We start from the raw sequence: 12,500 nt of genomic DNA, 5'->3' as shown, positions 1-12,500 counted from the left end.
TGTAGGCCAAAAGGGCTACGTTCATATATATATATATATATATATATAAAAAATATACATTCATATTATTCACCACCTTTTTATTCTTGCCATCATCATTCTCGTTCACATCATTAGGGTATAGTCCAATGATGGAGCATCCATTCACTCCATCCGTGTCCTACCGATTCAGGAAGTCAACTCAAAATGACTATCTGCTCATTAGACGATAAAGGGAATTTATTTCCAATCAAACCCAACAGACTGCCTTTTTGATTTATTTATTTACACCCTTTGTCAAATGGTGCCATTTTACATTGCCTTCACCTGGAATAGAGCCCGACAAACATGGGTTACTATTCAGCGCGCAAAGACACCAAAAAAGGCGCGCTAAACCCCTACGCTGGAACGGGCAGGGGAAATGATACAATGTAGCCGCTCTCTGAGCCGGCGCGCGCCGCCCATTAAACAATGATACAATGTAGCCGCTCTCCGAGGCGGCGCGCGCCGCCCATTAAACAATGATACAATGTAACGCAGCCTACCTACGCATTCATTCGGTGGCGATGGAATTGCTTTTTTTACTGACAGAGTGGGTGGCTCTTAAAAGAGCCTTTGGGTTAGTAGAGCAGTCCAAATGCGCTGTTTACTTGGAGCTGGTGTACTTGGTTACGGCCTTGGTGCCCTCGGACACGGCGTGTTTGGCAAGTTCACCGGGGAGCAGCAGGCGCACCGCGGTCTGGATCTCCCTGGAGGTGATGGTAGAACGCTTGTTGTAGTGGGCCAGGCGAGAGGACTCTCCGGCGATACGCTCGAAGATGTCGTTCACGAAGGAGTTCATGATTCCCATGGCCTTGGAGGAGATGCCGGTGTCGGGGTGGACCTGCTTCAGGACTTTGTACACGTAGATGGCGTAACTCTCCTTCCTGGACTTTCTGCGCTTCTTGCCGCCCTTCCCTGCGGTCTTGGTGACGGCTTTCTTGGAGCCCTTCTTGGGCGCTGACTTTGCTGGCTCGGGCATGATGATGTCTCGTTGCTTCTCAGAAACGAATGAGGGGGTGAAGGGCGCTTACCCGTCTTATGAAGAGGAAGCTAAGCAAAGTCAGCGGCCGTAGACACTCCCCTGCTTGCTTGCTCCCTCCCTCCCTCCCTCCCTCCCTCCCTCCCTCCCTCCTCTCTATAGCCTATGCTCTGTGACCGATGGGGAATTGTGTGTTTCAAAAGGGGGGCTTTAATAGGTGTCCAAATGGCACGATTGTTGTGCCAAATAATGCTGGTGATAGAATTGCCCACTTTGGCACCGTCAGACATAGGGCTCCCATTTTGGACTGTGTGTGTGTGTGTGTGCGCGCTGTCCCCCTCTTTTCGAGCCACGTCTACCGACTCGTGGTGGCTTTATGTTGTCCAAATTCCACTATTGCTTGACCCAAAATAATAACGTTCTTACACTTTGCCACTGTCAGATATAGGCCTCCCTCTGTGCGCTAAAAGTGTACGGGACATTAGAATCCTCTAATTAATACTCCCTGTCCACTCGAAGTGGCTCATACTTTCTTACTAAATTGCATACTAAACATTTGTTGTTATATATAACACTACATGGAATGGGCCCATTTTAAGCGGATGTGGGTGGCTCTTAAAAGAGCCTTTGGGTTCGAGTCGGGGTGTTGAGGTTCCGAAGAGAGTGGGTTTAACCGCCGAAACCGTACAGGGTGCGTCCCTGACGTTTCAGAGCGTAGACCACGTCCATGGCGGTAACGGTCTTCCTCTTGGCGTGCTCGGTGTAGGTGACTGCGTCACGGATCACGTTCTCCAGGAACACCTTCAGGACACCGCGGGTCTCCTCGTAGATCAGACCGGAAATACGCTTCACGCCGCCGCGGCGAGCCAGACGGCGGATAGCGGGTTTGGTGATTCCCTGGATGTTATCGCGGAGAACTTTGCGGTGACGCTTGGCGCCTCCTTTTCCGAGTCCCTTGCCGCCTTTGCCTCTTCCGGACATGGTGTGTTCGCTAGTTGAGTTCAAGTGAATGAATGATTTCAGCGCCGGTGCGCGGTGCGCTATTATCTGCGTTTGGTCGACCTGATTGAGGCCGGCGGCACAGAAAGCGCGCCTCTGTTATATGTTCGGAGGCGTTGCAAAGGGGAGGGCGCTCGTTCTAGGGGACTAGGGAGGAGCGATTTCAAAGATGACGTGAAAGCAACTAACGTGCGCGGGAAACATACTCAAATACTGATATAGGCTATGTGGAACACAAGGCCAAACTGTGACAACTGGGAGATCAGCTAGTACACTGTGTCCCTCTCCTCATATTGTTGTTGTTGTTGTTGTTGTTGTTGTTGTTGTTGCACCTGATTCTACTCATTGAGGACTTGGTAATTTAGGTGACAGGTTGTTCAATCAGCTGTGGCTGTCCAGGCCTACAAGAAAAATGGGTCCTGTTGGGGGTAGCCTACTCTACCGCTGGAGTTGGGAAACACTGAAATGGAAGGGGGACACGCAGTGAGCAAAACTCCTAACCACATAAAAACACAGACACTTGAGATCATTAAGAGCTATAAGGAGTCCATCAACTACCTGGTCAGTCAAGTCATATAGGGGGGGATTTCATGGCCACCTGCTGGAGCAGAAGTCATGTTTGCCAACACTGGCCTTAAAATCATTAAATTTAGGAGCTATAAGGAGTCCATCAACTAACTGGTCAGTCAAGTCATATAGGGAGGGATGTCATGGCCACCTGCTGGAGCACAAGTAATGTTTGCCAACACTGGCCTTAAAATCATTAGGAGCTATAAGGAATAAATCAACTCATCATTCAAGTCATATAGGGAGGGATCTTAGCACCACCTGCTGGATCAGAAGTACCCTTCACCGTAGGCACAAGAGAGCCATCATCTCTCAACCGGTGCAATTTCCATAAGTATGTGGTAATAAAACAAACAACGACAGCTCCTCATATAGGCAGTGGTTTCACACATTTTTCTCCAAGATGTTCAAACGTTCATAGATGACCAGCAGGGTCAAATAATAAGCACAGTGGTTGTAGAGGTTGCAACAGGTCAGTCAGTACATCAGGAGTAAATGTCACTTGTTGTTAGTGTTGTAGTTCCTATTTCTACGGTGTTGCCTACCTGCAGCAATCATGATTTACCTGCAGTGTTGATTGCAATTACGTAATTTGTCAACTCATAATAACAGATGTTTTGCAAACCGTTGATGTTTAAATAAATGGATTCCCGGTGTCCGGATACCTTTTCTCTTAAGGGATGTGATTGAGTGAATCCAAAGTAAGTTGGTCTAAATACATAATAGGATGAATCATTCAGGTAAAATAACACAATGTCTATTTGAGTCGAATCAACGTAATATAATCCTTTTTACGTCTCTATCATCTTTACTCAATGTATTGGACCACATCAACTCAACTTACTCAAGCTTATCTACTCATAAAAACAAGCAAAAAGATCTACTCAACAATATGACGTGTGCTTTTGTTGACTGTAATAGCTTGAGTACATTCCACAAAGTCATTTTTTACAGTGTATCTAAAGACACGTTTGTTGTGGTGATGCACTTTTTCTTTGACGTTGAACTTGCATTGAACAGACAAATCCATTTCGTTACAACCCTTTTGTAGTATGACTTAGGAATATTTGTTGATGATCCTAATGTCTATGCGTGAATAGTGATTGGTTGTTGGTGAAATATTGCTGAGAACCCATCATTTCCTGGCCTTTTTTCACTATTGAGCTATTTTGAAACATTTGTTTTGCTATTGGATTCATAATGGTGACCTGGGACAAGTAATTAGTGAAACCAGAGTTCAGCAGTTGCCATTAAAGCGATCGAACCAAGTCATCCTAATAGGCTAGTATTAGCCTAAAGCAGGGTTTCCCAAACTCGGGCCACATTTTGGGAGTTTTTGCCCTAGCACTACACAGCTGATTCAAATAATCAACTCATCATCATCAAGCTGGGAGTATTAGAATCAGTTGTGGAGTGCTAGGGCAAAACGCAAAACGCGCACCCCTTGTGGACCCCAGGACCGCGTTTGGGAAACGCTGGCCTAAAGAGCAAATGCTGAAAGGGACTCACCATGAGGTGCAGTACCCACATTTAACCACAAGATGGCCTCCGTGCTCCATTGTAAAGTTTGGGCCTCTGCATGAGTCTCTCAGCAGCACTGCAACATGGGACTTTCAAAGTAAGTTGGCATGCAATGTTTTTTCTGGACTGCATGCAAGGCTATTATTACACACAACTAATAGTGTCAATTATTCATCTGAACACAATTCTTGTTACTATTCGGCCTATATTATCACTCGTTTCTTTTTCCCCTCCTTTGTAAAGCATTTTACTGTGTTACTATATAGTTCAAAGGAAGTGGATGATGCCAGATGGTTGTGTATATACACACACACAAACATTGAAGCTAGACTTCAGGCAACTAAAAAGGTGCAATACGTAGCTTTTAGACGTGTTAGTGAACAACATACATGGTGGCTAATGTAGAGGTGCGTGTATACATGGAACAATTGTGCCTTTTTGATGGAAATATGGAGGTGGCTCTTAAAAGAGCCTTTGGGGGATATTCGAGTTCAGGTCATCCTCATTTATGCGCGCTCTCCGCGAATACGGCGGGCCAGCTGGATGTCCTTGGGCATGATGGTCACCCGCTTGGCGTGGATGGCGCACAGGTTGGTGTCCTCGAACAGGCCGACCAGGTAAGCCTCGCTAGCCTCCTGTAGGGCCATCACGGCGGAGCTCTGGAAGCGCAGGTCGGTCTTGAAGTCCTGGGCGATTTCTCGCACCAGGCGCTGGAAGGGCAGCTTGCGGATGAGTAGCTCAGTGGACTTCTGGTAACGACGGATCTCTCTCAGAGCCACGGTGCCGGGCCTGTAACGGTGAGGCTTCTTCACACCGCCGGTGGCCGGGGCACTCTTGCGAGCAGCCTTAGTGGCGAGCTGCTTCCTGGGGGCTTTGCCACCGGTGGATTTGCGAGCGGTTTGCTTGGTTCTGGCCATGGCGCTGCTCTGACAGTCGGGAGTATAGCCTCGAAATGCCTATGTGAAGTTTATAAAGCCGGCAGTGGCGCCTGCTGATTGGACACCATCTCCCCACCACCCCGATTGGCCCGTTTCGCAGGCCTCCTCCGTTGGCCATTGGACGGGAGGCCCGGCCTCTCCAAAACTCAAACTCCCGGTGCGCGCGCAATAGGACGCCGCCGGCCCTTTACGCGCAATAATAGTCGCCAAAGTCAAGAGTGACAGCTTATAGGCACGTATCATCTAATGCTAGCCTGCTATGGCAAATGAGGCCAAGTAGGTGTTGTTGTTCATGCAAGGCCTCATGTGGGCACAGAATGTCGAAATAGTTGTGTATACACCCACTCAATGTATTGCGGTCATAGAAAGGTACTTTGCGCTTTTGGAGAGCTAGGTGGTTGGCTCTTAAAAGAGCCTTTGGGGGTTGAGTAGTCAAGTTGAAGTCGCAGTAGCGAATTTACTTGGCTTTGACTGCCTTCTCGGTCTTCTTGGGGAGTAGGACTGCCTGGATGTTGGGCAGCACACCACCCTGAGCGATGGTCACACCGCCGAGCAGTTCTATATCGTGGAGCTCCGCCCCATAGGGGAGCTATGCTCCTAGTGGTTTACCCTCTGCCCTAAGGCAGATGCAGCCTGAAGCAAAATTATGCACACACCTACAGCCAATAGGAGTACAGGTGTCCCTATATAAGGAACCCCGTTCCCTCAATCTGCCTCCCATTATCTTCAGCGACTGGACTAGAATTGAAGAAGCCATAGAAGACTCAGGAAGATCTCGTCGTTGATATCCAGCCATCAACGTCTTCCTACAATGAGCACACCAAGCTTATCCTAAGGTAAGCATTTAACAAAAGCTCTTTTCAGAGCTCAATGTCGCTGTTCCCCTTGGCGGCTGTCGACCCCCCCCGACATTGTTTCGTGGGTTGAGAGGCACAGCACGCCAGGGACAGCTTCATCAATCCCCCACTATGCGCCAGCTGCGCCCTCCTTTTTTGAAGGAGTGGAAGCAGCATTGGGCATTTTTAGGGAGGATATTCCTCTTGAGGATGTGCTATCAGTGTTAGTCTCAGCTGAGGCATCATCTGAGGGCACTGACTCAGGAGATGACAGGGCTATTGGGGAAGAAATGAATATTCTATTGGAACAATTCATTACACTGACCCAGATGTTTAACCCCCCTTTTCCTTCGGGAAATTGTGAGGTCATTACATCCCTGGATGATGACGCCACAGCCTCTCTGTGCCTGAATTCTCAGGTCTCATTGAGTGGGCTGCTAAACAGCGGGAGATTAAGCTGCCCCCCATTCCCTCCAACCCGGAAGTGGATATGAGGAAGGGCGGCCGTTACTCTCGCTACAGCTTGGCGTCAGACGGCGGCCTCCAGCAGCAAGGGAGCGGGCCTCGCCCCCCCCTGCAGCGCCAGAGGTGCCGGCGAGAGAGGTCATTAAAGCGTCATCCTGGCATCACCCGAAGGGCCGGCCAGAAGAGACGCCGTTTATGACAGGCGAGGGGGAGAGAACGGAAGACGGCACAGCGCCTGCTGTGACCGAGCCCACTGTCCCCCCCCCCACTCTACCGTTGAGTGTATGGAGGAGAATGTTTTTTGTTGATGTGTGTAATAAAGAGTTGGCTCTACTTGACACTGTCAAGAAAGAGCCCCTTTTCCATAATACATCCGAGAGCGTTCGACCTTCCTCACTCTCGCTCTCTCTCTTACCACTATGAGTGCAGCTCAGCCCACCATGGTGCGTTGCTGAATGCACACATAAGGCAGGTATATAAAAGGTATTAAGTGTACCTTATAGGACCTCACTTTACAGACTCCTAGGAGTGCCGTAGTGAGTGTCTCACATAGCAGGCTGCAGTCTCAGCCAGATAATGGCATGATGACGCGACCGCTATCCGGGACGGCGCTCTGTCTCAGGCTAACGCCTCAGTCAGTGCAGTTCAGACCTGTGCTGCGTTCACGGAGGGCCTGATTACTACGGTTACGGGCGTAACCACGTATCGGCGCCCCCGTTTCTCTCAGAACGCGCTGATAATAACCACATTGGGGGTGGCGCACTATCACAGACTAAGGTCTCTGTTAGTACGACCCAGACCCATGCTGCGTTCAAGAAGGGCCCGATTACCACGGTCACGAAGGTGCCCAGTGTATCGGCGCCCCCACCTTTTCCTGAACGCGCCCAGGCTCACCACACTGAGTGTAGTTCAGCCCACCAGAGGTGCAGAGCTGAACGCACACAGGAGGTGAAAGGAGGAATAATACCTAGACGCCGTCTTGGTTTATCTCAAAGAGACCTCACATTACAGACTCCAAGGAGTACTGTAGTGAGTGCCTCTCATAGCAGGCTGCAGTCTCAGTCAGGAGACATGATGACGCAGCCGCTAGTTGGGGATGGCGCACTATCGCAGACTAAGGTCTCGGTTAGTGCGATTCAGACCCATGCTGCGTTCACGGAGGGCCCGATTACCACGGTGACGAAGTTTCCCAGTGTATCGGCGCCCCCACTTCTTTCTGAACGCGCTAATACTCACCACACTGAGCGTAGTTCAGCCCACCAGAGGTGCAGAGCTGAACGCACACAGGAGGTGAAGGGAGGAAAGATACCAAGACACCGTCTTGGCTTATCTCAGGATACCTCACATTCAGCAGACAGCTGTCTCTGTCCCAATGTGACATGAAGACGCAGCCGCTAACCGGGAATGACGCCTTGCTGCAGGCTAATGCCTCAGTCAGCGCAGATCAGACCCGTGCGACGTTCACGGAGAGCGGGAATACCAGGGTTACAGGTATAACCAAGGTATGGACGCCTCCGGCTTATTCTGAACGTATCAATGCCCATGGCTCTGAGCGCAGCTCACCACACATTGAGTGTGTCGTTGAACAGCCGCTTAAGACCAGTAAAGAGGCATTGTGGCACCACCGTGTGGTATCAGTCAGAGATCACACCTTTCAGATTCTGTTGAGTTCTGTAAAGGATAAGTCTCATGCTAAGCGGCAGTCTCAGTCAGGCAATGACATGATGACGCAATCGCTTTCCGGGAAGAGCGCTCTGTCTCAGGCCAGTACCTCAGACAGTGCAGTTCAGACCCGTGCTGCGTTCACGGAGGGCAAGATTACTGGAGTTACGGTCGTAACCAACGTATCAAAGCCCCCGACTCTCCCAGAACGAGCTGATGTGTCCTCTCCCTTTCAAAGGGGGCCCGCCTTGGGCTATTCCACCAACCCAGTGCTGGGGAATAGCGGCGGCGAGGGCCATAGAGGAATACAGGTCCTTCCTACTGGATGCACCACAGCTTCGTGCGCACCCGCTTTCTCTGCATTGCTGGCAGTGGCGTCGAAGCTGTACCCTCTCACGCTGGCTAGAACAGACGTTAGAGAAGGGTTATGCCCTCCAATTCCATCGGACCCCACCCCCGTTCAGGGGAGTGGTGGAAACGGTGATGAAAACGCCAGACAAAGTAGCCGCTCTGAGATCAGAGATTACGGAACTTTTGGCGAAGGAGGCGGTCACAGTAGTTCCCCGAGAGCAAAGGAACAAGGGGCTATACTCGCCCTATTTCCTAGTGCCAAAAAAAGACGGGGGGAGTGAGGCCGATTTTGGATTTACGCATTCTCAACGAGAGCATAACCAAACGGCCCTTCCGAATGCTGACGACAAAACGCCTACTGGAATGTGTTCAGAAGGGAGATTTTTGTACAAGCATAGACCTAAAGGACGCGTACTTTCATGTGCCGATACAATCGCGCCACAGAAAGTTTCTGCGGTTCGCCTTTCAAGGGGTGGCGTACAAGTTCACGAGGATGCCGTTTGGGTACGCCCTGGCACCTCGAACGTTTTCCAAATGTGTGGAGGCGGCATTGGAACCGCTGCGTCGTCAAGGGATAAGGCTATTAGCCTACCTAGACGACCTGCTGATTCTCGCCCCGTCAGCAGAGCTGGCGTTCACACACACGACACAGACAGTGATTCATCTCACGCGTCTGGGGTTTGCTGTGAATTGGAAAAAGAGCGCACCCTGGCCCAGTCATCAGATTGTCTACCTGGGACTACAGCTAGACACTGTAATGATGAGGGCGCGAATTTCGGACCCTCGAAGGGCAGCATTGTTACTAGCCCTGAGGAAGTGTCGTCCGAATCACACAGTAACGGCGCTATCGATCATGTCACTTTTGGGTCTCATGTCGGCAGCCCACTCTGTGGTCCCGCTAGGGCTTCTGCATATGCGCAAAGCACAGCGGTGGTTCGCCCAACTAAGACTAGACCCAGTGCGTCAACGTCATCGGTTGGTGGTGGTTCCTCTCTCGCTAAGAGCAGACCTGGACTATTGGCGGAACCCGTGCGTTCTCACGCACGGAGTCCCGATGGGCAAGGTGTCATCCTACATTCCAGTGTTTACAGATGCCTCTCTGACTGGATGGGGAGGGACATGTCAGTCTCAAGCGATAGGAGGTGCATGGCCTCAATCAGGTCGTCACATCAACCTCCTAGAGTTGGAAACGGTGCGACTGGTCTTGACCCACTTCGCGTCTACCCTTCGGGGTCGCGATGTGTTGGTCTGGTCAGACAACCGAACCACAGTGGCTCACATAAACCGCCAGGGAGGGGTCAGGTCTCCTGCCCTTCATCGGGCGGCAGTGGAATTGTGGCGGGGGGCTCACAAGCACCTTCGCTCGTTGAGAGCAGCACACATTCCGGGCTACTTGAACGTAGGGGCAGACATCATGTCAAGAGGGGGTCCTCGAGACGACGAGTGGTGTCTGCACCCGGACATTGTTCTACAGATTTGGGAACAATTCGGGAGAGCCGAGGTGGACCTGTTCGCGTCACGTGTGAACGCGCAGTGTCCCCTATGGTTCTCTCTGAGAAACCAGGACGAACCGCCATTGGGAAGAGACGCATTCGCGCACTACCCGTGGCCGAGAGTTCTCCTGTATGCATTCCCTCCGCTGTCTTGCATTCTCCCACTGTTAGCCAGGGTGAGGTCAGAGGAGCTGTCAGTGATACTGATAGCGCCCGATCGCCCGGGGGCTCCGTGGTTTGCAGAGATGAGTCAGATGTTGATTGCGCCACCCTGGCCAATTCCACATCGACGAGACGCGTTGATTCAGGCGGGAGGCTCGATAGGGCAATGGCCCATAATCGGCCAACCACTGAAGGCTTGGTTCCTGAATGGGACAGGTTAAAGCGCCGTGGGTTGTCTGATGCAGTGATCAGAACAATACAGGGCGCAAGAGCCGGTTCCACTTCTAGGTTGTATACCAGCAGATGGAACGTTTTCTCACGATGGTGTGATACACAGGACGTGGACCCCATGAGCTGTCAGGTAGAGAGTGTGCTCTCATTCCTACAGTCTATGTTTGATAAGCAGAAATCGCCCTCCACTATTCGAGTGTTTGCAGCGGCAATTTCAGCTGGTCATGAAGGGTTTAACGGAAAAAGTGTGTTCAGTCACCCATTAGTGAAACGTTTCCTATTGGGAACGCAACGGCTTAGGCCAAGACCTAGAGCTACGCTGCCCAAGTGGGATTTGGCATTGGTTCTCGAAGCGCTATGTAAGTCGCCGTTCGAGCCATTGAATCAAATACCCCTCAAGATGCTGTCTATCAAGACGGCGCTGTTGCTTGCCTTGACTACTGCTAAACGAGTCAGCGATTTGTGTGCACTGTCGACGAGACCCGACTGCCTAGCCATTAATGGCGATCTGAGCAGAGCGGTGTTACGTCCTAACCCGGCATTTGTGCCGAAGGTTATTAACAGTGCATATAGATCGCAGATCGTGGAATTGTGGGCTTTTCATCCCCCTCCCCATGGGGAGAGGAGTGAGGAAAAGCTTCACTGTCTGTGCCCAGTACGCGCTTTGGCGTGTTACGTTAGGCGCACAGCGGCGGTTAGGTCATCGCCTCAGCTGTTTGTGTGTCACGGTGCGGCTGCATTGGGTAGACCACTTTCAAAACAGCGTTTGTCTCATTGGCTTTGTGAAGGCATTGAGACGCCGTACGAGGCGGCGGGGCAACAACCGCCTCAGGGTATTAGAGCGCACTCCACTCGTGGAGTAGCGGCTTCTACTGCCCTCTTCAGAGGAACAGAGGTAGAGGATATTTGTAGAGCAGCGTCATGGTCGACACCGTCTCCTTTTATCCGTTTCTATCTGTTGGATATGTCTTCTAACTCTCTGGCTCGGTCTGTACTCAGCGTGGCTGAAGGGAGATCATGAGCAGAATAGAGAAAGAAAGCAGGATTGTGAATAAGTTCATAAGTCCGCTTTTATTAGAAGTAACATATTATGGACATGTTTTCTAACTCTTTTGTTCGATCAAATTTCAGCAGAGCTGAAAGGCGTTCTTGAGCTAGAAAAAGAGGACAGAGCAGGACCTTGGACAGGTTCCAATCAGGTCCGCTCTGGTTAGGAAGACTTATGTCAAGGATAAGCCCTTTAACTCCAATCTCGATTGCACTCAGCACAGCTGAAGGAGAATCTTGAGGTAGAGGAGGGAGAAGCAGGATGATAGACTGGTCTCTATCAGGTCCGCTTCGGATGAAGAGCATATTCTGTGGCATGTCTCCTGGCTGACAGTGTCAGCATATAGAAACATGTATTGAGTGGACAGAATGTGAGGTCATCTATCTGAGGTTCAGTTTAGTATGACTGGTATATTTTGTTCCATAGAATATTGAGGCACGGCTATCTGCTAGTCAGATTAGCACGGCGTCTATTCTATTGATCTGCCCAATAGCCATTGACATTGTCATTGAGCTAGATGGGGCGGGTCTATAACCGATGACGCGGTATATTGTGACGCCCTGATGGGTTTTTAGTCGCAGTACTGCGGGAATTGGTTGCAGCCATTGCTGGGCTTGACCTTTTCATTTTTTAATGGGAAGTGTTAGGCTCGGCAGGGAGTACATTTTGGAGCGTTTCGCTCCGCCTTAAACCACTAGGAGCATAGCTCCCCTATGGGGCGGAGCTCCACGATATAGAACGATTAGTTACCGGAGTGTAACTCCAGTTCTATGAGTGGCGCGGAGCCCCATAGGACTTAAGGCCCTACCGACCCTCTCTAGTCTCGCTGAAGATAATATCTCGGGAGGCAGATTGAGGGAACGGGGTTCCTTATATAGGGACACCTGTACTCCTATTGGCTGTAGGTGTGTGCATAATTTTGCTTCAGGCTGCATCTGCCTTAGGGCAGAGGGTAAACCACTAGGAGCATAGCTCCCCTATGGGGCTCCGCGCCACTCATAGAACTGGAGTTACACTCCGGTAACTAATCGTTTGTTCAGCTCCTCGTCGTTACGGACGGCCAGTTGCAGGTGACGGGGGATGATACGAGTCTTCTTGTTGTCACGGGCAGCGTTGCCGGCCAACTCCAGGATCTCAGCAGTCAGGTACTCGAGTACGGCGGCCAGGTAGACTGGTGCGCCAGCGCCCACACGCTCGGCGTAGTTGCCTTTGCGCAGCAGCCTGTGC

The 12,500-nt window shown here is 50.8% G+C and overlaps 2 protein-coding genes across 2 annotated transcripts; both read right to left on the bottom strand.

The window, feature by feature from the left end:
• Positions 1 to 625: 625 nt before the first annotated feature.
• On the bottom strand, positions 626 to 1,000 carry LOC311114246 (histone H2B; the record flags this gene model as incomplete). Its single annotated transcript, XM_084189507.1, has 1 exon — positions 626 to 1,000. The coding sequence occupies one exon, from the start codon at positions 998 to 1,000 to the stop codon at positions 626 to 628; it is 375 nt and encodes a 124-aa protein (XP_084045633.1).
• Positions 1,001 to 4,593: 3,593 nt separating this feature from the next.
• Positions 4,594 to 5,074, bottom strand: LOC311114255 (histone H3.2; the record flags this gene model as incomplete). Its single annotated transcript, XM_084189515.1, has 1 exon — positions 4,594 to 5,074. Exon 1 carries the CDS (start codon positions 5,002 to 5,004, stop codon positions 4,594 to 4,596), a length of 411 nt encoding a protein of 136 aa, XP_084045641.1. The 5' UTR covers positions 5,005 to 5,074.
• Positions 5,075 to 12,500: the final 7,426 nt, after the last annotated feature.

This window comes from Coregonus lavaretus, assembly GCF_964263955.1.
Source record: "Coregonus lavaretus genome assembly, contig: HAP1_SCAFFOLD_1545, whole genome shotgun sequence".
NCBI lineage: Eukaryota > Metazoa > Chordata > Actinopteri > Salmoniformes > Salmonidae > Coregonus > Coregonus lavaretus.
The sequence above is the reverse complement of the archived record's forward strand: the minus strand, read 5'-3'. Positions and strand labels throughout refer to the sequence as shown.